This window comes from Eublepharis macularius, chromosome 9 (assembly GCF_028583425.1).
Source record: "Eublepharis macularius isolate TG4126 chromosome 9, MPM_Emac_v1.0, whole genome shotgun sequence".
Classification (NCBI taxonomy): domain Eukaryota; kingdom Metazoa; phylum Chordata; class Lepidosauria; order Squamata; family Eublepharidae; genus Eublepharis; species Eublepharis macularius.
Genome location: NC_072798.1, coordinates 14,113,191 through 14,138,826, shown reverse-complemented (window position 1 = coordinate 14,138,826; position 25,636 = coordinate 14,113,191). Strand labels below are relative to the sequence as shown.

The window sequence follows — 25,636 nt, the reverse complement described above, 5'->3', positions numbered from 1 at the left end:
CTGTGCTCCAGTGGCCCTCAGCCTGTCTTCCCCCCCTTTTCCCCACTGCAGCTAGGCGAGGGTGAAAGGAGGGCGTGGGCTGGCATTCCTAGCTCCTGGTTTTGTTTGCATGGATGTTCAGAGTGTCAATAAGACAGTGGGGTAAGCCCTCAGTGGTAGCAAGCCATGGCTCTGACCTTTTGCTTGTTTATCACTACAGTACGCCCTCTCTTGCTTGGCTTATGTTTTCTATCCCAGATTGCCTCAGCCCTGGCCTTGACACTGTTTTGGTAACCAAACAGTTGAGAAGAGCAGATAATAAACCAGGGAGGGAGGATATACATTTAATAAATTGCTCTAGAAATACCATAAATTATACCTGGGCCGATTCCAGACGGCCCTCCCCATCGCGAAACATCGCACGTCATCGCGCGTCGTCGCGCAGAAAACGTGAAATAGCGCATTTTCTCGTGCGAGTTTTGCGCGACATCGCACAAAACTCGTGCGAGAAAACGCAATATTTCGCTTTTTTTTGCGCGACGACGCGCGACAACACGCGACGTTTCGCGATGGGGAGAGCCGTCTGGAATCGGCCCTGAAATATAATACATTAAAACATTCCTTTCATTCATTTCGTGTATTCTATTTTCTGTCTGGTCTCCCCATAGTGGGCTCAGAGCAAAGTAACAACCAGGTTAAAACACATTAAAACATACATAAAACAGTTCATACAATGATAAAACTCAGTTCATACAACAATAAAGCTCAGGTGGTGGTCCCCAAAATATGTCCTGCCTCATTAAATTTCAAGGGGTGGGAGGTAGAGCGAGCAATCAGTCTGATGGAAAGCTCGGAGGGGGTCACAATGCCCCCCCCCCCAGACAAGAGGCTGGCAGGGAGGCCTGTGAAGGTGGGTAGAAATGATAGTCTGTCTGTAGCAGTAGAAAAGTGCAAGAGACCAGTAGCTCCTATAACCAAATTTGTGGTACGGCATAAGCTTTCATGAGTCACAGCTCACTTCTTCAGATACTGTAAATACATGCATAGTTAACCATTCACAAAAAGACATTGGGGAGGTCATAAACGTGGCCCCTCCCTCTTTCTGTCACATGACTCTGAGGTCATTTGCATGCCGCTGATTGGCTGCCAGGTGTGGAATGGTTGAAGACAACTGCTATAAGCAGAGAAGCACATGAATTTTTTTTTTGCAGGGCATTTTTGCCCCCTTCTCCTGATGATTTGGCTGTGCCATGCGTGATACTTTCCAACGAAATATTGAAATTCGAAAATATTTGGCATGGACCTCGAACAGACCACTGCAGAGGAACTAGACAGAAATGAATCACGCAGCGCTTTTTACAAATGCGACTAGTTCAAGTTGTATTGAATATTTGAGTAAAGATACCTTGGAAAAGTTATTTAGGTTTTTTCTTTTTTTAAAAAAAACAACAAACAAGCTCTGAATGCACTTCTCTTTAAAAACACTATCTTTTATGTCATGACTGTAATACAATGTTAACGCGTCTGTCTCGGTTTATAATGACGCATTGTATTATCTGATGTTCCTCTGAAAGATAGACAATAACAATTCAAACGCCATTTAGTTCATTACTCTGACAGAGAAGTGACTCAGAGGCAGGTTGAATTGTTTCCCCCCACCCTTGTATATATACAAAGTAGCTGATTAATGTTATTTTTATGGAAGAACACAATCTAACCAATGTTAAGTGCTTGCTGCTGATGCTGTAATATTGCTGTATCTAAGAAAAGGTTGGCCTGATGTTTCCCTTGGATGAGAGGACAATGTGATGGGCAAGGGGGAAGTAACCGCAATAAGGGTACACATTTTTAAAATCCAGATGCAGTGGGAAAGGGATAAGAATCTGTGCCTGTTTGTTTTAAATTAATGGACTCAAGTTTTATGTCCTGCAACCTGTTGTCACATTGAGTGCAAGGAACTACAGCAGGATATAAACTCATATTGGCCCTTCTCCCTGGTTGTGCGTTTGTCTCTTTGTATGTCTGTGTTTTCTTATTGTATTTATATATGCACTTTAAATGTCATTTTCCTCTTTTAAAACGTTCTTTAATGTCTGATGTTTACCTTCCTCTTTGGGTGGAAAGATGGCATATAAATGTTTTAAATGAACAAGTAAATAAAAGGAAGGGAACATTATTTTAACACCAAGGCTGTCCATAGAAATAGTTCTTTTTGGAGAGGGGGTGTCTGTTATTGTAACTGTAGATTACCTGATGCAGAACATTGAAATTACGATTTGGGAGGGGGGCAAACATATCCTTGCCCTCCCTGTAAGCCATACTTAACACTCTTGCAGAAATCAAAAAGGCTTAGTATTTATTAACTTCGGTTATAGCCCAGCAAAGACCTCTGATGAACAGTGCAGTAGGACTAGGATGACAGATGGATGTGGGACGCTATGGTACGCTGTGTCAGATCACAAGCCCATCAAATTCAGAACTATCTCCTCTGACTGGCAGTGGCTTTCCAGGGTCTCAGGCCGAGAAGGGCCTTCCTTAATAGCTGGAATTTGAGATTGTTTATGTTACGTATCCCAGGTCTCCTGACGGTGTAGGGGATCCCCCACTCCTACCCCCCATCCCCTTCCACCATTTACCTGGTCGGGGGGGGGGGGGAATGTGCGGGATCAGGCCTCTTGGGTGGGCTCCTGAGGAAGCATGATGACATCACCCCTGGAAGTGATGTCACTGTGCTGCTCTGTGAGCGCTCCCACACTTCTCAGCAGGCAAATTTGGGTCCCAAACAGGCCGAAATCAGCCCACCGCAAAGCGTGAGAGCTCTCTGAGCCCCTCCCGTGCTCCACGGCAGGTTGGTTTGGGTCCCAAATGGGCTGAATCGGGCCTGTTTGGGGTCGAAATCAGCCTATTGCAGAGTACGGGAGCACTCCCGCCCTTTGTGATGATGTCACTTTCTGGAAGAGATGTCATTGCGTGGCCCCGGGAGAGCACAAGCGAAGATGTCCCCAAAGGTGACTGCCAGGTCTCCATTTCCACCGAGAGGGTAAAGGGACCTGGCAACGCTCCTTACAGTAGCAGTGGCAAGCTTGTTACTGGAATCTTCTGACTGCAGTGCGTGTGCCCAACGGGCCGAGTGTCAGACTAGGATTGTGGGTGGGGAACTCTCGTTCAAATCTCTGTTTCCTCAAGGCTGACCCCCATGCACACCCTGAGCTCTCTGAAGGAAGAGCTGGACAAAGAATCAGCGAATGTCCAAGGAAAGTGTTCTTACTGCTTAGCCACAGCCCCTCACCGTAAGGATTTAGCAGTCAAGTGCTTGATTTGGATGGGATTCTGCCCTGCCTGTTACATCGGGCAATGCCGAGATCCGACGGGAGAGTCCCACTCGGGTACTGTATGTTCAATCAATAAAACCATTGGAAGTTTACTTTCGTGTTTCCCTCAAACCCTGCAGCGACTCGCATAAATTGTCCCAAATGACAGAATGTTTTTGTTCATAATATTTTCTCTCTTAATTTTTTTGGCATGAGTTCACTTTAGGGATGATGGAATAGTCTGTCAGGCTCAGTTTCAGACATTGTTGTTTCACAGGAGTGGACAATTATCCCAAACCTTCCTGATGTCTCATTCTGTCCAGTTGACTTCTTCTTGGCGGGGGGGGGGGGACTGTCAGCAGCTTTATGGGCAAAGCCTTGCAAAACTAAGCAGACGGAGAGGGAAAACAGGAGCTTGGCTAGAGATCTGTATGGTTCATTTTTATCTGTCCTTCCTCCAAGAAGCACAAGGTACATGGTTTCCCTGTCCTCCACTTTATCCTGACAACAACCCTGTGAGGTAAGGAGGGCTGAGGAAGATTGACAGGCCCATTCTGCCACCTAATTCTGCCACGTGTACAGTCCTGGCTTCAGAATCTGGGAGGAAGCTCTCAAGTTTCTCTTTACATAATCCCTGGAAATAAAAAGAGGACATTCAGCTCCCACTTCTGAATAATAATATATAATAATAATAACATTCGATTTATATACCACTGTTCAGGATGACTTAACACCCACTCAGAGCGGTTTACAAAGTATGCCATTATTATCCCCACAACAAAACACCCGGTGAGGTGAGTGAGGCTGAGAGAACTCAGAGAGAGCTGTGACAGACCCAAAGTCACCCAGCTGGCTTCAAGCGGAGGAGTGAGGAATCAAACCCGGCTCTCCAGATTAGAGTCCTGCCACTCTTAACCACTACACCAAACTGGCAGGTAAAAGCCCCATTCACCCACAAGTGGAAATGGGATTAGAAATGTGATCCAGAAGCCAGTTATGCCAAGCACAACCCTGTTGAAGAGAGGTTCTAAAGCTCTGAACTCCACTGCAAGGAGGCAATTTCAGAGGAAACCCTCAGCCTCTGTGCCCTCCAGAGTAACTGGTTGTTTACTGTGCGAGACAGGATGCTGGACTAGATGAACCACTGATCTGATCTAGCATGGCTCTTCTTATGCTCTAATGAACGAGGACTTTGCTTCTGCTAAGTGAATTGTAGTGTGCTTATCGATGGATGGTATCGGTTTATTTATTTCACTTATAGTCCACCTTTCTCACTCAGGCTCAAGGCAGATTACACCATTAAAAACAATATAAAGAGTGTGGTCATGTTTAGAATTGTGTTTTTTTCTTATCCTCTATGGTATACAGTTTATAGTTTAAATAAAGAAAATTCAAACCCAGAATAAACAATACAAAGAGAACAATATAAAATATGCAACCAACAGTGAATTGTGTTACAAAAGTAGAAAACGACAGACTAAAGCGGTGTAATACATATAAATAGTGTAACAGAGCTTAATTGCACAGCTGGCAAACAATGCAATAAAAATAGCGTAATATCTGCAAGGAAGTTTCAAGTGGCTTGTGTTCGTCTGTAATGGTGGAATGAAATCTGAGCCCTGCAAGTCGTGACTTAAAGACCGACAGGTTCCCCGCCCCGCCCGCCCCCCCCGGACTTCGTCCATTCACTTCCTCGGATACAAAAAGCAGCTTTTGAATAATCTTGTCTCTGATGAAGTGAGCCTTGACTCACACATATACCAGGTCCCCGAGGAATAGGAAGTTCCGTGTGCCCCATGTGAGGTATGCAGGGGCTTTCTCTTGAAGCAAAATGCATAGCTGTATTGCTGTGTGATTGGTGGCTTGCCTTGCACGGGGCAAGAATAAAGAAGGTTATGGATAATGGTTGTTGGGGGTTTTCCGGGCTGTATTGCCGTGGTCTTGGCATTGTAGTTCCTGACGTTTCGCCAGCAGCTGTGGCTGGCATCTTCAGAGGTGTAGCACCAAAAGACAGAGATCTCTCAGTGTCACAGTGTGGAAAAGATGTAGGTCATTTGTATCTACTCAGGAGGGGTGGGGTTGAGCTGAGTCATCCTGTAAGAGTTTCCCCCGGTGTGGAATGCTAATGGCGGGAGGCTTCACTGTATCCCGAGGCGGTTCTTTTGCATATGGATTGGTACTTGATGTGCTAATCTTCTCTGCAGGGCTATTGTCGGGGATAGAATGTTTTGTTAGCCTGGTGTTTTTCTATCCCCGACAATAGCCCTGCAGAGAAGATTAGCACATTAGCCATTAGCATTCCACACCCTGGGAAACTCTTACAGGATGACTCAGCTCAACCCCACCCCTCCTGAGTAGATACAAATGACCTGCCAACATCTTTTCCACACTGTGACACTGAGAGAGCTCTGTCTTTTGGTGCTACGCCTCTGAAGATGCCAGCCACAGCTGCTGGCGAAACATCAGGAACTACAATGCCAAGACCACGGCAATACAGCCCGGAAAACTCACAACAACCATCATTCTCTGGCCGTGAAAGCCTTCGACAATACAAGGTTATGGATATATTATGTTATGTCACATTGTGCTAGGTTATGTTGTTAGGGTTGCCCAGCTGTACTCGGCATCTGGCAGGAGACTGCGGGGTGGGCACATGGGTGTATGTGGCATTACTTCTAGGGAAAACTTGGAAGGGAGGGGGTAGCTGTAGGAACCACTGAAAACTCTATGGTAACACCATAGGGTGCTTTTACAAACTCATCTATAGGGTGCTATTACAAACTCACGGCAGCTTGATTCTCTTAGTCTGCGAGATTTCTATGGCAGCTTAGAAATTTCGTGGAGATTTTGGGCAGTGCTTGGGGAGGGAGGAGTTGGGAAGGAGAGGAAGGTCAGCAGGGATGAGACGCCATAGAGTCCACCCCGTGAAGCTGCCATTTCTTCCAGGGGAAGTTTCTGCAGCCAACTCTGGGAGGACTCAAAGCCCCACCTGGAGGCTTTCAGCCCTATTCTATGAGGAGTCAGCTCTGTAAAGCTGATTTCTTTGCACATGGGGACAGGTGCTGCTGAAAAATTGGACTCTATATTAGCTCTACAGACTAGTAACATCATCTGATTCACAATTAAGGCTGCCGTCCAAGCCCAGTTATTTAGTAGCAGATTCTGTTGAAATAAATTGGACTTTTGTCCAAGTAAATATGTTTAGGTTAGGGGTGTTGTGCACTTTTAATTCAACAATATGGTTGGGGGAAGAGCGTATTGACTTTCCAGGGACTGTAAACCTAGCAACCATCTTTCTCTTGCAAACCCTTTTTTTATCCCCAAATAACAAAGTCTAAATGCAAAATAACATTGTTGGGATCTAGCAATAGGGGGCTGAATGAGCAGTGAATATATAAATATAGATGCATTTCGTTGTTTTTCCTTGTTTTATTCTTAGCCTCGATCCCTCCCTCCCACAAGATTTTACTAACAAGCAACAGTATCTGTGTACAGATCAGAGAGGCATGAAGGCCAACTGTTTGAGACCCAGCCAAATGTAAGACCTAAATATTAGGGCCTTTCTTTCTCATAAGCAGGTGATGTCAGATCTGATGCACCATGTACGGCAGCCCACCAGATTCTCAGTAATAATAACAACAACAACAACATTTGGTTTATATACTGCCCTTCAGAACAACTTAACATCCCCACCGAGTGGTTTACAAAGTGTGTTGTTATTATCCTCACGACAATCACCCTGTGAGGTGGATGGGGCTGAGAGAGCTTGACTAACCCAAGGTCACCCAGCTGGCTTCAAGTGGAGGAGTGGGGAATGAAACCCGGTTCTCCAGATTAGAGTCCTGGAGCTCTTGATGATGATGATGATGATGATGATGATGATGATGATAGATTTATATACTGCCCTTCAGGACAACTTCATGCCTGCTCAGAGCGGTTTACAAAGTGTGTTATTATTATCCTCACGACAATCACCCTGTGAGGCGGGTGGGGCTGAGAGAGCTGTGACTGATCCAAGGTCACCCAGCTGGCTTCAAGTGGAAGAGTTGGGAGTCAAACCCGGCTCTCCAGATTAGAGCCGTGCTGGTCCTAACCACTACACCAAACAGGCTCCTCTTAGTACAGAAGTGATGGACTGGTGAGTCCTAATTAAGCTAGCATGGAGATTATCACATCTTATGGTCATGAATTTCATAAGCTTGACTGCACATTGTGTGATCCTAACTGTCCATTAATTTATTTAGAAATTTATTCCACACACGCGCACCCTTTATCCCCAGTGGATACCCAATGCAGTTTACGACACATTCTTCCTTCCTCTGTTGTTATCCTTACAACAGACCTGTGGGGCTGAGAGAGTGTGACTGGCCCAAGGCCACCCAGACAACTTTCATGTCAGAATAGGGTTTTGAAGCTAGATCTTACACCAACACTTTAACCACAACACTCTGCTGGTTCTCTTCCTTTAGTCTTATGCCATATGTGAGAACACACATACAAAAGTGCTTTATACTGAATTAGGGCTGTAGAGCTCAGTATTGTCTCCTTTGACTGGGACTGGCTCTCTAGGGCCTCCATCAGAGAAAGGTCTTTCACAATACTTCCTGCCTAAGGTCTTTTAATTGGAGATGCCAAGGACTGAACCTGGGACCTTTGGCATGGAAAGTGGGGGTTTTGCCCTTGAGCCGTAGCATCAGCCCAACTGTGGTCATTTTTGAAGCTCTTGCTTTACTGGGTGACACTGAAGTCTAGATTTATATAAGGGCCATTTCCACACTACTCATCTTAATCCGGAACACTGCGGAATGTTGCGGAAAAAACACGGAAGATAGCATCTTCTCGCACGAGTTTTGTGCAATGTCGTGCAAAACTCACGCAAAAAGACTCTATCTTCCGTGTTTTTTCGTGACGTTCCACAGCGTTCCAGATGAAGGTGAGTAGTGTGGAAACGGCCAAGATGAAGAAATACAAATGTCCCGAATTCCACACCATGTATATTAATGCCCACATGAACACACATGAAGTTTCCTTATACTGAATCAAAGTCTCTTGATCCATCAAGGATCCATCAAAGATCTATTTTGATCCACCATCAGGGCTTTTTTTCTGGGAAAAGAGGTAGAACTCAGTGGTGGAACTCAGGACCACACAATGACGTCACTTTGGGTCAGCTGGAACAAGGGAAGAGTTTTATAAAATTTAAATTGGCCTGGGTGAAAATGGTCACATGGCTGGTGGCTCCACCCCCTGATCTCCAGACAGAGGGGAGTTTAGATTGCCCTCTGCGCTGCATGGCTCAGAGGGCAATCTAAACTTCCCTCTGTCTGGAGATCAAGGGGCGGGGCCACCGGCCATGTGACCATTTTCAAGAGGTGCCGGAACTCCGTTCCACCACATTCCAGCTGAAAAAAAGCCCTGTCCATCATTACCTACTCAGACTGGCAACTGCCTTCCAGGGCCTCAGGCAGAGGTCTTTCACATCATCTACTGCCTGGTCCTTTTAACAGGAGATGCCTAGGACCTTCTGCATGCAAAGCAAAGGTTCTTCCACTGAGCCGCTGCATAATTTTATAATCTTGTACCATACCAATGAAAAAGGTGCAGGGTTTTTTAAAAAAAACTTTTTTTCTCTCATACAAAAGGAGCTCTAATCCCTTAGTATTTTTGGCCACCCTTTTCTGTACTTTCCCCTAGATTTATGATGTTCTTTTTGAGATGGGGCAGCCAGAACCTCACATGGCCTTCCAAATATGGCTGGACTATAGAAATACATAATTCCGTCATGGGCGATACTGACGTACAACACTGGCTTGGCTGACCTTGGCTTGGACCATTCGGTAGCCAGGCTCACCTTGCAGTTCCTTTCCTCCATTAGAGACATGCCTTTGATCCAACATGCTTTAAAGTGAAGATCTGAAACCTACAAAACAATGAGAAATTCGATGGTTGTTGTGGGTTTTCCGGGCTGTATTGCCGTGGTCTTGGCATTGTAGTTCCTGACGTTTCGCCAGCAGCTGTGGCTGGCATCTTCAGAGGTGTAGCACCAAAAGACAGAGATCTCTCAGTGTCTATATCTCTGTCTTTTCGTGCTACGCCTCTGAAGATGCCAGCCACAGCTGCTGGCGAAACGTCAGGAACTACAATGCCAAGACCACGGCAATACAGCCCGGAAAACCCACAACAACCATCGTTCTCCGGCCGTGAAAGCCTTCGACAATACAATGAGAAATTCATTGGAACCAAGAGCTGTAAACCTGGCCTCCGAATCTACTGCTGCTTGGTTCCAATAGGGGTAGACCTGGGCTCTGGAGACCAAGCCCTATCTTCAGTGGTGGTAGACCTGGGCTCTGGACAATAGGAAACTCTCAGTACAGTAGGGAGACCTTGTAAAAACAGGAAAATGTTCTGTAAAGAAAAAAGAAAAATAATATTTATAGAGAGTGATGAGTGCAGAATGGGCCAATTTCTTTGTCTATATCAAGTGTTCATGGAGTGAACATTTTATCTGTTGAACGTCATTCGGGATCAAGTTCTCACCCAGTTTTAAAGCACATGTTTTGTGCTGATGTGGGTGTCACTCATCTCTGGCGTCTCCATTTACAGGGAACACATGTATGGGGAAACCAGGTTTCTAATTTGTTTTGTTCCAAGACTCGTTGAGTAGACCTGGTGATGTCACATTGAGTAGCAGTACTAACTGTAGTAATCCCACACAGTAGTAATCCCACACAGCTATGGGACAGCTATGAATTGTCTCATACAGTGTCTGTGTATGTGTGTAGTCACAATCCTATGCATTTGAAGAGATTGTGTACAACACTCACATGGGAAAAAAATTACAGGCACATAAAATATAGTTAGTAACATGTGATGCTTCTCATGTATAAGTTGCACATGTAGTAGTTACTACAAGCAAGTATAATTTAAAGTCTTAAAAGAAGCCATGGAGTGGGTGGGCTAGCTGACGGTCACAAGATTTCAATCTGGGAATAAGCCCTGAAGACTAAGGATTGTCAACGCTGCTCAAGTATCATGGGAAAAACTTCTGCCTGAGACCACTGGGAGCTGCTTTTAGAGGCAGCACACAATGCTGGTATAGATGGATCAGTGATCTGCCCTCCTCTCTATGGGCCAAGCTACAAGTGATGAATGTCACAGGTTGGACACTTGTCAGCTTCCCGCAAGTTTTGATGGGAAATGTAAGCGTCCTGGTCTCGCAGCTTGGCTCTCCGACTGCTGTCCAATGGACTTTTCAACTGTCACTTGTCCAACATTCCGCCAAGCTGCCTACATTTCCCACCAAAACTTGAGGGAAGCTGACAAGTGTCCAACCTGTGTCATTCGTCACTTGTAGTTTGGCCCAAGCAGGGTTGTTTTGTGGAACAGGCATGTTTTCAAACAGGACATATATTTTGTTGACTAGGATACCATGAGAGGTCTGAAGGAATTTATGAAGAGCCACTGCGGCCTCTATAATGATAATAAAAGATTTAGAATATGTGTAGCACATCCGATTGCTCCAGATATGTCATCCCCCCTCCAGTTTTCCTGCCTGTTTGGTAGGTCAGAATTCTTTTTCCACCTATGGGGGGGGGAGAAGAGTGGTTTGAGTCCAGTTACGTGGGCATTCATGGCAGAGGATATAGTCGAACCAACAGCTTCCCCCTCTCTGGAGATGTGTCCAGAGCATGCAAAGGAAGGAATGTATGGAGAAAAATCAGCATGGGGCAGGGATAATGAAGGATGCTGGGACAGCTTAAAAGCTTAGGTTCAAGCCAGGGACGCCCCTGTCAATTACAGTAACTTGAGGGGTATATTCAGTAGTATTATGTTTGAGCTCATCAAGGCTGTCTCTTGTCTCTTTATCCAGCCTTGAAACAGGAGGCAAGTAAAGCAGCAAACCTCAGTTTTCTTCTGTTGGCAACATGATCAGACAGAGGCATTTCCCATTGTGACAACCTGCCAATCATAAGGTTGGCTGCAAATACATTAAGCACTGGCGTTTCCTCTGTGTTTCAGTGAAAATTACAGTCTAATTTTGATAGTTATTCATGCTGGAGAGGGGTTCTTTTTTCAAATAATGCGGAGTTTTACCAGCTAGCTTGGGTAACACAAAGAATTCCCCAATTCCAAACCTAAATATATGACAGCGTATTAAAAGAAGTTGATAGGTTGCTCTCCTACACCCCACTCACACATTCAAAGCTGATATGCATCTCCACTATGTTTTGGTGTAGGGAGTGATCTTCATTTTTCTGGCATAGCCAAAAATGTGGGTATAAATGTGGGTATGTAAAAATAAATAAACCGATAAATAAGGCCAAGCAGATTTCCCTGCATGATGATGTCTCTTTGAAACAAGCCCTTTCCACATGGGTGTATTCACTTAGACCTGCTCTACACATTCAACCAAATGAGGAGTTAGAATTCTGAGGTGATGGAACGGGCTGGGCCATTTCAGATAGCAGTTGGGAGGAGCGTGTCACATTATTACTGAAATTCCTCATGTAAAAATACCCTATGATTTAAAAAAAATCATCAGGAAGAAAAGGTTCTATCTATTCACAAGCTAGTTTTCCAATTACAGGGAATAATTAATATTGGGGAATGTTGAAAGGGTTCATAAAATCCTAGAGTTGGAAGGGGTCCTTACAGACCATCTAGTCCACCCCTCTACCCAATGCAGGAGCAGCCTAAAGCATCCCCAACAAGTATTTGTGCAGCTGCTCCTTGAAGACTGCCAAGACGGGGAACCTACCACATCCCTAGGCAGCTGATACCATTGCTGGATTACTCTCAACATGAAGTTTTTTTCCTAATGTGCAGCTAGTACCCTATTCATCTAACCATCCTAGAGTCCAGTCCACAGCCCGCCAGTTTATCCATCAGAACATAACAACAACAACAACAACAACAACATTTGATTTAAATACTGCCCTTCAGGATGACTTAACACCCACTCAGAGCGGTTTACAAAGTAGGTCATTATTATCTCCACAACAAAACACCCTGTGAGGTTGGTGGAGCTGAGAGAGCTCTTGAAGAGCTGTGACTGACCCAAGGTCACCCAGCTGGCTTCAAGTGAAGGAGTGGGGAATCAATCCCGGTTCTCCAGATTAGAGTCCCACGCTCTTAACCACTACACCAAACCTTGGTTGGAACCTTGGCCAACGCTTTACTGAAATCCAGATAAACTACATCGACAGCATGCCCACAATCCAGTAAGCTTGGCACTCAATCACAGAAGGAAATCAGGTTGGTCTGACAGCTCCCGTTGGGGACAAGTCCATGTTGACTTCACCATATCACCATGTTGTCTGTCAGAGGTTTGCAGACTGACACCTTTACTATCTGCTCCAGTATTTTCCCTGGGACAGTGGTGAGGCTGACTGGCCTGTAGTTCCCAAGATCATCCTTTTCCCCTTTCTTGAAGATTGGGATGACATTTGCCGTCCTCCTCCAGTCATCCGGCACATCACCAGTCCTCCAGGGGGTCTTGAAGATCATCGACAAAGCGTCTGCAAGCTCTTTCGAAAATTCCTTAAGCACTCTCGGATGCACTCCATCCGGCCCACGGGATTTGTACATATCCAGTGCAGCAAGGTGCTTCTCCACAACTTCTGGAAGTGACATCACTGTGCCAGCCGCGCAAGTGCTCCCACACTCTGCACAGGGCCGATTTGGCCTGTTTGGGGCCCAAATAGTCCCCAAATGAAATGCAGGAATTTTCCCACAGCTGGCGAAATGACATCATTTCTGGGGAATGTCTGGGGAATGCCCACACACCTGTTGGGGAATGCCCACACAGCATGCATTCCTGAGGTGCCTGCCAGTGGCGGGCAACCTCCAGGAGCTTGCCCCCTCCCGCCAATTGCTGGGTGATTGGTGAACAAGGGGGCAAACCCCCGGGAGTTGCCCACCACTGGCGGGCACCTAGGAACCCTAGTTGTAACCAGTGCTGTAGAATGCAGCTAATACATCAGTTGAAGAGCTACCCTTTAGGACAATTCCAACTGTAACATTTGAAGGGAGGGGGGGAACATACTAATTTCTTTTGCATAACAATGCTTTGGTTGGAAAAACTTGATACAGACACTTCTGACTAATTGAAAGTCCAGGTGGTAAGAGAATTACTAGAAAAACTCCATGCTCTCCGATGGTGTTTGTGAAGTGGAAAATATAATTCAGAAAGTTTCCTCCCGTAACACTTAATATTTTACCATCAACATCAGTATTCTCACACATGAAGCAGAGCTGTGAAAGTGCTATCATTTTATTTCGTCTCTGAAATGTTGATCAAACATCACTGCGCTGAATTGCTGTTATTCACATGGGGTTTCATCAAAGCTCTGTTGCCGAAAGCATCCCCATTGTTTGACTTTGGTGTGTGGTTAAGGTTGCCACACACCAAAGAAATTACAACTGGTCTCCAAGACCCAGAGCTCAGTTCCAATGGAGAAAATAGCTGCTTTGGAGGGTGGACTCTATGGCACTATACCCCTCTGAGGCTCCTCCCCTCCCCAAACTCCGCCCTCCAAAGGTTCCGCCCCGAAACTGTCCAGGAATTTCCAAAGCTGGAGCTGGCAACTCTGTGTGCCGTGGGAATTCATGCAAGTTGGCAGCTTCCCAGCATATCAATGTGTGTGAGAGTTTATTTGTGGTGCAGGGCCATATGTCACATAGAGTGTGTAGGATAATTCCCTTTCTTTTTGCATGGAATTGCCTCGGGGTTTCCCTATAATCTTGCCGTTTGCCTTTTGCCTAGATTGGTATGCTCCTTGGACAAGGAAAAAATGGCTAACAATTCCTAATGTTTATCTCAGTTAAATTTGAAATTACTTGTTTTGTGTTGCAGAGTGTTGATATTATTTTGTTGCTCTTATGGATGGTATGGGCTGGAATATTGCTTTTCAGTTGCTATTGGTATGATGTCACATTTGATCCTTAGGTAGTCAGGTTCCCATATTGGGTGGGAGACCTCTTAACCCTGGCCGAGCCTTCACACTGCCACTCAGTTGGGTGGTAGGAAAAAAAACCAGGTGGGATAGGGGGGATTGCTGTTAGCCTGATGTGATGATGTCATTTTTGGCATGACTGGAAGTGACATCACTACATCACAGGTGATGCTGTAGCATTCAGTTAAACCTCTAGGCTTAAACCATAGAGTTTTGGCTAAATGCTACAGTGTCACTGGCAACACCATTGATGTCACTTCCAGTCACGATAAAATGATGTCATTGCATCACCGCCAACATCACCGCTGACACACAGTTGCCATTTTGTGTGACTTGGTCGGTGCGTGTATTGTCCTGCTCTGCTATTTGGTGTGTGTTTGTGTGGGTGCGTATGGATTTGTCCATATGGAAGCTGGGAAATCTGTGCACTGCCCTCTTCACACAAAATGGAGACTGCACTTATGGATAGGATCACAGGTAGTATGCTGTCCTAAACTGCAAGACAGAAGCTCCTAAATCATAATGAAAAGAGCAGATATTAGAAAAAAAACAGATGTGGCCTACAGGCATCAACAGAGGTATGAGCAGGTTGGCCATGCCTTGACTTGGCTTTCATACAGTGCCATCCTAAACACCCTTTTAAGTCCATTGAAGTCACTGAAGTTAGAAGGGTGTAACTGTTGACTGAAAAGTAATTGATTAAAACAAGTTTGGAGAGAGAAATTAGTGAAATACAACTAGGGATGAGTTAAGTGTATTTTCAGTGAGTGTTATAGCATTTTTATTATGTCAGACTTGGGGACCTGGATTTAGCCATAAAACTCCTTGGGAGACTTTGGGCCAATTTAGGGTTTCCTGCCTCCGCCCACTGGCACCACTCACCTGGCCGGAGTGTGGGGAGGAACTAGGGAACAGGCCAGTCAACGGTTTTAGATCTCTGCATTTTTGCTGTTGGTTTTGTAGATTGTTTTGTATCTTGTGCATTTTATCGTAAAATTTTATGTTATCTATACAACATCTATTCAATTTTCAACATGGTTAAATCTTAGGAGCAATGAATGGAGCAATGAACATATGAGACGGATCTTTCGACAAACCTGAAAAAAATCCCAGATTTACAAAAAAAAAAAGTCTTAAAAAAAGTGTTGAGGATTAACCCCCTCCTCCAAATAATGGAAGCTGCCTGTAGCTTTAAGAAATGAATGCCCTCAATGATTGTTGCTAGGCATCCACAGAGTAGTGCCAGCTGTTTCCGGCCTTGGTTTCTGTCAGTAAAAGGCATGGAGGACAAGGCTCTTTTCCAGGGTTGTTTTGACTTTTGAGGGGGGACTCATTGGGGCCAGGCTCACCAGCAACCACTGAGCAGCTTGTTGCTACTACTCAACTTGTATGTTTTACCTAGGACCACTCCATGAAAGCCAGTATTGTGTAGTGGTTAGAGTTTCACAATAGGATCTGGAGACACAGGTTTGATTCATCACTCTACCATGGAAAAGTCACTTGGTGACCTCGGGCCACTTACACGTTCTCAGTTTAACTTACCTCACAGGTAGACTTACCATTTGCCCACTTATGGCAAACTCCTTGGGGGTTCAGTCCATTGCCTGCCACTAATCTGAGTAGCAGTGGGAGAAAAATAAAGGGGAAAAAAGGCTCCACCCTAGTTGCCAATGCATCACTTCTGGGTACAACCAGGAAGTGGCAGTGGTAGCTCTAGGAATCACCATAGAATTTTTAACATAAATTACATTGATTGTTAGAAATACCATTGTCACTTCCAGGTTGTACCCAGAAGTGTCATAGTGGTGTTGGTAATGTCACATGTCCCCCCCCCCCCATATCCCTGCACCACAACCCTCCCGGCGGTTGCCAGGCCGATTCTGCACGGGGTTACCTGAAGCTGGAACGTTGCGGGACATTGCAGAACATGCCAGCAAAAACGCGAAAGATCGCGTTTTCTCATGCAAGTTTTGTGCGATGTCGCGCAATGTCGCACAAAACTCGTGCGAGAAACTTGTGCGATGTCGCGCAAAACTCGTGCGAGAAAACGCAATCTTCTGCGGTTTTGCTGGCATGTTCCACAACGTCTCGGCTTCAGGTAAGCCGTGCGGAATCAGCCCCATATAGGTGAAGTCCCAATTTGGCCCCAAATGGGCCAAAATCGGCCAGCTGCAGAACGCTGGAGCACTCCCAGGGGCGGCACAAGGCCCTGTGCAATGACATCACTTCCCAGAAGTGACATCATCACACAGTCTGGCAGTGTGCACGCAACAAAGGTGAGTGCCAGGTCTCTTGCTTCCTGCCCAGAGGGTGAGGAGACCTGGCAACCCTAGGAAAGAGTGAGGGAGGAGAGAATGACATGCTCCCCAACAAGCCCTTCTGGATTCTCCACTTGTAATTGTTTAAACATGACAAATAATTGCAAATTGAAATTGCACAAAGAAGAAGGAATACCAAACCTGAGATCTGGGGGATGAGAAATTTGAAATTGTCCCTAAAAACAACTAAGCCAAAGAACAGATGAACCATAAGACTTAAGAATTGCCTGTTAGACAGTGAAGAACGTGCTCCATGGATAGAAAGTGATGCCTCTCTGTGTGTGGCACTGAATTTTCCATCCTAGAAAAGCATTAGCAAATATATCACAGGGAATGCTCCTACCCTGGCAAGAGGGGATGATTAAAGGAGCTGTTATTACCCATAGATCTTTCCCATGCCTGACTAATAGTTAGCTATAAGCTGGTTCAGCTTGGTTGCCAGTTTTTTTCTTTTTCTTTTTACTTGGAAAAACCCATGGATGTTGGCCAAACTTTGCTGTTCTTATTGGAGAGGGGGCTTTAATTACTAGGCCTCTGCCCAAAAAGTCTCTCCTGAAGGGATTGTGACAGAAGAGTTATTCTTTCCCTCCAGTGTTTTGACTGAGAGTAAGGAAGGTCCAGGGTCCCATTTCTCTAGATTTTAGACTTACTGACTTTGGTAAACTGACTTTTGTGCCATTAAGAAAATTGTGTATTTGCAGGGTTTATTTTCAGCGGGAATGCAGTGGAACGGAGTTCCGGCATCTCTTGAAAATACTCAGCAATAGTGCATGAAAATAATATTATTTCAAAGAATCCCATGTGTTTCTTCCTAATTTCCCTCTTCAGAGTTCCGCCACCCCTTTCCCAGAAAAAAACTCCTTTGGTATTCCTTCTAGATACCAAAAGAAGTTTGTCTTATGTGATTTGGTGACTTGAAAAAAAGAAGTCTAAAGGTGTCTTAAGCTTGTTTTTTTTCATAGTTTTCTCAAGGTTGGTTAATACTTTTTGAGGTAATGAAGGAATTGTGTTAGTTTGAGCTGCGTTCTGCAGACATGGAGCGTGAACGTGGTCAAAGGAGTCTCAGAGCAGAACTACAAGTGACAAAAGGCACAGGTTGGACACTTGTCAGCTTCCCTCAAGTTTTGGTGGGAAATGTAGGCGTCCTGGTCTCGCAGCTTGGCTCTCCGACTGCTGTCCAATGGACTTTTCAACTGTCACTTGTCCAACATTCTGCCAAGCTGCCTACATTTCCCATCAAAACTTGAGGGAAGCTGACAAGTGTCCAACCTGTGCCTCTTGTCGCTTGTAGTTCCGCTCTCAGTTGAAGTGTAAGTTTTGTCATGGGTTCCAAAAGCAAACTTCTATGTTCCTCAGCTTCCAGTCAGTAACGTAGGCAAGAAACTACACTGACATACTTTTTACTCAGGGTTACTCAGATGGTGTGTGTGGATGAAGGATAATCAAATCTGCCTTCTGGGTGTTTCTTTTTTGGTTTTATCCATTACTGTTGTGACCTCTTGTGTTTTGCCGACTTTTGTTTGTTTCTTTTACACCAATTTTTCCCCATTCTGCATTCAATTGGGGCAAAAATAAAGTTGAAAATGTGTCACTTACCAATGGGGAAAAACTCAGTGCTAGAAAAACTGAAAATGGTACAAAAATAGTTCATTCCATTCATTTGTTTTTAAAAATGTGTTTCTTCAATTTCCAAAACGGAATACTCAGAGTAAGGATTTCAAGTCAAACCAGATGAACTGATCTAAGTAATCCTGGAAAACTGCTGCAGATTGTATTACTATTGTTGTTTACAGGTGGCTAGTCAAGAGCAAGATTTGAGTTCAGTAGCATCTTAAAAACCAACAAAATTGCCAGGGTATAATTTTTCAAGAGTCAAAGCTCCCTTTGTCAGACGCAAGGAGGAACAGAGATCCCTGAGCCCTTATATACAAATATCTGAAGAAGGGAACTTCAACTGTTGAAAACTTACACCCTGGAAATCTTGCTGATCTTTAAGGTGCTATTGGACTCCAATATTATTGTCATTGTTGTTCTGTTGTTGTTTTTATTGCTGTTAGCTTTCCTGACGAATTCTAATTATTAGCATTATTATTTATCTGAAACTGGGCAGCAATGTAGGATGTCAGTTATATAACTGCTATGTGTATTTCCAGCCTGCCGTTTATATACAATATCAGAGATCACTGATGTGTTGTATTTTTTTTTAATTTCATCTTGTAAAATAAACTAGACAAGTGTGAAATGATGGGATTATCAGGAGTCCTGCTATCCCTGCATATAAACCCCCTGCAATCAATTTGCTTTCCAAACTGCAAACGTTACATAAAAGAATCTCTTCCAAGGGGGGGGTCCTTTTGCAATGATTAGAGTAATTTGGTAGAACATTTCAAGTAACATTGGTGCTGCTTTCCTCCCCCTCCCAAACCCCATACTTCAAAAGCTTTCTGATTTGAATATTTATCATATTTATTAATAAGGATTTAAATACTGAAAACCTCTATGCAAAATCAGCACTATTAGAAACTGGGCCTCATTTCGTGGCTTATGAAATCAAGAATGAGGCCTAATGCAAAAGACCCTGGAAGCTTGAGTTAGTGTCTAGAGATCTTCCGCTTTGCAGATGGCTGCAATAAAGGAGGCCGTTGAAGAGTCCCAAGTTGTGGCTTCTTCTTTAGACAAAGACGCTTTTGGGAGAGGCTCAGTGGTACAGCATCTGCTCGGCATGGGGAAGGTCCCAGGTTCAATCCCCAGCACCTCAAGTTTCAAAGGGCCAGGTAGTAGGTAATGTGAAAGACCTTTGTGTGGAACCCTGCAGAGCTAAGTAGGCAATATTGACTTTGCTGGGCAAAGGGTCTGATCCGATATAAGGCATCTTCATGTGAAGTCTAAACGGCCGCTTTCAAAAGTGTGCTTTTGTCGGCTGTTCCATGCATCACATATAAAAGGCTTTTGCCATGCTTGCAGTGGTGGTAGCATCCTAGCATCCTTTGACCCGTCAGATCCACCACTGGGTGTGAGGCCGCTGCACATTTATAAATGTGATGCCAACTGCGTTCCATAGAAGGGGGACGGAATCCAGCTGTCCTTTGTGAACTCTGGGTGCATAATTCCTCTTTCTGCATATGTAGCTTAGAAGAAAAGGATTGGCTTATATCTGCTTCTTCCAGTCTGGAACTGGCAATTGGGCACTCACCTGAGGCTGGGTGGTGCTTTCCAAGACCGTTGAAAGCAGTATGAGAAAAGCATTGGTGTCAATGGTTATCTGCATGTTCTTTTTTCTTCTCCAAGTTTCATCTGTGGTCAAGCAAGGTTCTGCAGCTTTTTGGAACCATACTAGAACCTGCAACTTCTGTGTATTGAGGGGACAGTGGGATATGCGTAGCAACAGGGAGCAGAGGTGCCTTTATTGTATTTCCTTCAACACGCTGAAAGGGGAAGAACAAAAGCAACTCTCCGTCTTCCACGTCATTCTAGATCCGCATGGGATTTCATTGAGTGTACTTCAGTCAAAATCCACTGCATCATTCTTTTGTTCAAGTCCCACTGAAATGAGAGTTGGTCTATAGGTTAGACTTGCTATGAGGATCTCATCCTTTCATCCCGTGATTTTCCTGTCCTCCAGTCATGACAATACATTTCACTGTGTGATTTGAGGTCCTTTATCCATTTCAATGGTTTTGGTTTGGCAAGGCCGATACAATCACTATATTGTTCGGATTAATTTGCCACAGGGACATCAGTCCCCATATAGAATTTATTCACTTCATTTATACCCCACCTCTTTCCCGAGTTGGGACCCAAAGTAGTTTACAGCATTCTCTTCTCCTCCATTTTATCCTCTCAACAACCTTGTGAGGTAGGTTAGGTTGAACAGGTGTGAAACTAGCCAAGGTCCTGCAGCCAGTGCCTACGGCAGAATGATGATTCAAACCTGAGTCTCCCCATTCTAAGTCTGAAACTCTAACCATTGTACGACCCTCTCACCAGTAAAGAATGTAAGAAATGTCTCAGCTCTGAATGGGAAGTGTCCAAGAGTACGGATGAAGAAATAGTGCTCTGGTTCGCAGAGTAGGGTTGAAAGGGACATGATACACAATGCAATATAAGAACACTTTCCTGGGAGTCAGCCCAGTTGAAAAGACCTGTTTAGGATTGCACTAACAGCCAACTTGCTTAAACTTAAGCATATCTGGGTTTAGTCAATGTCAGGATAAGTGATCTGGGAAGTCAATCACCTTGAGTGCTGTGATGGAAGAAAAGAAGGCTATATACAAAGACATATAGATAACTAAATAGGTTTGGGCTTAGATTATTCCATCCCTCTCAAACTGGTGTTCAGCACTATCAGAGTTGATAGCCTTGACAAGCTGTTGACTGGCCTGGCATTGGCAGACAAACACGCTCGGCATCACTCTGGTAAACCCAGGGCTGCGCACATCTCTCTCTAGATCCAAGCCCTTGAACATCCAAATAAGGTGGGACAAAAATCTGTTAGCGAGTAAATAATCAAGTTGTTTTAGTGCGACGTGCCGCAATATGCATTTCCCACTTGGCTTTTATAGTAATGATTGGCTTGGAAATGGACCCGTTTCTCATCCTCTCTCTCTCTCTCTCTCTCTTTCTCTTGTCAACATATGATGCTCAGGGACTCCAGAAAGCCTCGCTGAGAAAGAGCGGCAGCTTATGGGCATGATCAATCAGCTGACCAGTTTGCGGGAGCAGCTGCTGGCGGCTCACGATGAGCAGAAGAAACTGGCTGCCTCTCAGATCGAGAAGCAACGCCAGCAAATGGAGCTGGCCAAGCAGCAGCAAGAACAGGTGAGTGATTATTAAGGGGACTTCTGATTTCACCTCCCTGTTTCTTTCGAGAGGGGGCAATTAACACTCTCTTAACTTTGTCATTGGGAGGGGCTTGTTAACACTCTATTAACTTATTTTTTAAAAAATATTAAACTGTGTGAATTATTTCAAGATCTGAATCCACCTCCACCACATTTTGGAGGGTTAGGAGGTGGTAGGGGAGAAAGTATTAAAAGTAAACCAAAACATATAGAAGTGTTGATTGTTTTTAGTAAGTATGTATATAAGAAGATGGGGATGCATGAGGAGTTGAAGGAAGGAAAGAATCATTTGAAAACCCTACCCTGCTCCCCTAAACCATTTCCGATTGAGTTTCCGACATCCAGGTAGGGGCTGGAATTCTCCCAGAATTACAACCGAAATCCAGACTACAAGGATCAGTTCCTCTGGAGAAAATAGATCCAGAGGAGTTAGCCGTGTCAGTCGGTAGTTGCAAAATAGTGAAGAATCCAGTAGCACGTTTAAGACTAACCAACTTTAGAGCATCAGCTCTCGAGAACCACAGCTCTCTTCGTCAGATGCATTTGATGAAGAAAGCTGTGGTTCTTGAAAGCTTATGCTACAATAAAGCTGGTTAGTCTTAAAGGTGCTACTGGACTCTTTACTATTCTGGAGAAAATGGCAGTTTCAGAGGGTGGAATCTATGACATCAGTTACGTTCTGACCTCCCTCCCCAAATTCAGCCCCCAAATCTCCATGAATTTTTCAACCTGGAGTTGGCAACCCTTCTTTCGCCTACAGGACTTTGTAAGCACTGGAGATCTTGATAGTTTCCCTTCCCTTGGTTCCCTCCTCCCCTTTAGATAACCCTCAGCTGTTCTCAATATTCTATAGTTCTGGAGCATATGCAATTCTCATCAGTTCATACCTTTGCTTTTCTTTGGGTTAATTTACCAAGTCAAATTATACTTAGGGTCAGTAGGATTTGAGTCCAGTGGCACCACAGAGACCAACAAGATTTCCAGAGTATAAGCTTTCAAGTGTCAAAGCTCCCTTCTGAAGAAAGCCATAGAGTTTCCAATGATTCCAAGAGCCGCCTGACATCACTTCCAGGTTTCCCCCAGAAGTGACATCACGATGCACATGATGTCAATTTTTTTTTAAATTGTTCCTGCTGCCACTTGGAGAAGAAGGTCTGTAGGCAGCCCTGTCTTAAGCCCCCTTCCTCAAGTGGGGCTTAAGCATCAGTCAAGGAGGATGGATAGAATTGCCAGGCTGTCAGCCTGGAGAACTGTTCTTCCCTTTACAGTTATGAGTGCAGCTGACAAGGTGTGAGGAGCCCCATATTTCCTATTATGAGACATATGATGACAGCCAAGAGGGCAGCCAAGACAGGATGTGGCCTTTCGGGCACTATGCTGGTCCTGATGACTAGCATCACTCTGCACTGACTGCTGTTTACCCTTTTCTAGATGCACACCAACATAGCACTTGGGAGAGCCACCCGCAGTCCTGGCTGCCATCTTGCCTCTTGCAGCTTAAGGCCTATGGATTACCTAGGCATCCTTTTCACCATTTTATTTTATTTTCACAGCAATCCTGTGAGGTTGGTTGGGCTAAGAGAGAAAGACTAGTTCAGATTCACCTGGTGAGCGTCAGGGCTGAGGGAGGATTCAAACCCAGGTCTCCCCTGCCCTAGTCCAAGGCCTTAACCACTATACCAAACCGGGGGGGGGGGGGCGGCGGATCCCAGCAATGATCTCCACTAATGAGAGGCACTTCCTGTAGTGGAACTGAATTCCCTTGCCTTCCACCAGACTCCACGGCCTACCAGTTTCTCTGATAGGCTGCTCCTGAGGGACAGGGGACCCTTCAGGAACAGCATGTCAGGTGAATCTAAGGTCTGCAATGGCAAAAATCGTACGCTTCCATTATTAGTCATTATTGCCAGGATCCAGCCCATGGGCTGTCAAGGAAATAAAATGGTTATAAAATTTCTAGCTTGTATAGAGCCAGACACCTGTCTCTTAGATCTATCTATCTATCTATCTATCTATCTATCTATCTATCTATCTATCTATCTATCTATCTATCTATCTATCTATCTATCTATCTATCTATCTATCTATCTATCTATCTATCTATCTATCTATCTATCTATCTATCTATCATCTAATCATCTGTTTTGTTTATACCCCACCTTTCTCCTCAGCGGGGACCCAAAGCAGCTTACATTGTTCTCTCCTCCAACGTTTCATCCTCACAGCAGCCCACTGAAGGGCTGTTAGGTTGAGTGTGTGTGACTGTCCCAAGGTGACCTGGCAAGCTTGCAGAGTTGGGATTCAGAGCGAGGATTCAAACCTGGGTCTCCCCGAGACTCTCCACCGGCAACTTGCACCCAAGAGATGCCAAGTGGGACTATTCACATGCCCACCTTGGATTACTTTCCATTTTCTTTGTGTACTTGAGGGAGAAAAAAATAATATTGCAAGTGGTTGCGTTCATTCATTCTCTTAACTCCTTCAGGAATTTTGAGAACTGCAGGCAAAAGTCTCAATGAAGTGTAAAGTATCTGTCTATTTGATTTCTGTGAGAATGATGGGGGGATTAGGACCCCTCCCAGTAAATTATATTGTATCTTGACCCCCACAGATTGCAAGACAGCAACAGCAACTTCTGCAACAGCAACACAAAATTAACCTTCTTCAGCAACAGATCCAGGTCAGAGATTGTGCCATTCATTTATTTTAATTCTCTCTCTTGTTCTCCATGTCTTTTCTGTCCCTGACAATTCAGTTATTTATTGCCATCCATATGCAGGCTGGTATCTGTAGGTATGTATGCTGTAGACTGGTGTTATTTTTGGATCTAAAAGCAATAAAGAGCACATTAGAGCCTTCAATAGGCTTAGGTGGGTAGCCACGCTGGTCTTTAGTCAAAGAGCAAGATTCAGGTCTGGGAGCACCGTGAAGACCAACTCGATTTCCAAGGTATGAACTTTCCAGAGTCAGAGCTCCCTATGGAGTGGTAAAAGGAAGGAGTCTTTATAATTCAGGCATAGGGTGTGAGGGGTATTGCAAATTAGAGTGTCAGGAAGCTAGCTAAAATACATGTTGTAGTTAGCTTGATATAGCACGGGTGCGAAGGGCAGAAAATTAGCATCTGTAATGTGAGGAAAATCTTATGTCCTCATCCAACCCTGGGGGATCCATTGTTCCAAATTTGCAGATAAACTCAATTTCAGCAATCTCATATTGTAATTTTGCATTGAAATTTCTCTGCTTGAGAACTGCCAGTCTTTAAGTCAGCAATGGAAGGTCCTGGATTATGAAGACTCCTTCCTTTTTTCACTCCTCGTATCGGACGAAGAGAGCTTTGACTGTCAAAAATTCATACTTTGAAAATCTAGTTGGTCTTTAAAGTGCTATTGGACCGAGATCTTGCTGTGCTTGCTTTCACAGTTGTTGTTTCTAGCCCTCATGAAACCAGAGGGGATGGGCGGCTTTGGCTTATATCCAGACATCTGTGCACTGAAGACGCACAGTATTTTCTCACCATCTTCATTCCTGCAGCCGCTTCTGATCCCCAGAAAGATTATTCTTTCTTCCCTTAAATAAGTATATCCTTTTTTTCTGTCCCCAATGGGAACCCAAAGCTACTTACGGATTCATTTTCTCCTTGTTTTATTTTTCCAACAACCCTGTGAGGTTAGTGAGGCTGAGAGAGAGTGGTTGGCCAAGGTCTTTGATTTGAATCTGGGACTCCCGGATCCTAGGTGTGGCCTGTAATCATTTCACACTGCAGCAGCTTTGCTGTCATTTCTGGCGTCCTGGGATCCTTACAGAGAAATGGACTCATAGGTCAGAGGTTGAAGGAAAGAGGGAAGATGGCAAGAAATCACCCCCTCCTCTCTGCAGAACTGTGCTTGGAGAGAAACACAGGGAAACAGCATGTTCTGTGTAGGGATGGTTGAACACAAGCCTTTGAATTTTAACTTAATAGTAGAGAGTCTAATCGCTCCTTTAAGACTAACCAACTTTATTGTAGCATAAGCTTTCAAGAACCACAGCTCTCTTCATCAGATGCATCCATGCATCTGATGAAGAGAGCTGTGGTTCTTGAAAGCTTATACTATAATAAAGTTGATTAGTCTTAAAGGTGCCACTGGACTCTCTACTATTTCGCAACTACAGACTAGCACTGCTAACTCCTCTGAATTTTAACTTCGTTTCTGTGTAATTCTCAAAAGATTAGATCAAATTTGTTCCTTTTT

At 44.5% G+C, this 25,636-nt stretch overlaps 1 protein-coding gene across 2 annotated transcripts in view; it reads left to right on the top strand.

The window, feature by feature from the left end:
• Window positions 1-25,636, top strand: part of SOX5 (SRY-box transcription factor 5) — a 609,684-nt gene that overhangs the window by 336,349 nt on the left and 247,699 nt on the right. For both annotated transcript variants that reach the window (XM_054988760.1, XM_054988759.1), the window contains exons 5-6: window positions 21,209-21,381; window positions 24,016-24,084. In XM_054988760.1, the coding sequence (XP_054844735.1) occupies window positions 21,209-21,381; window positions 24,016-24,084 (242 nt within the window). The remainder of the gene's footprint in view (window positions 1-21,208; window positions 21,382-24,015; window positions 24,085-25,636) is intronic.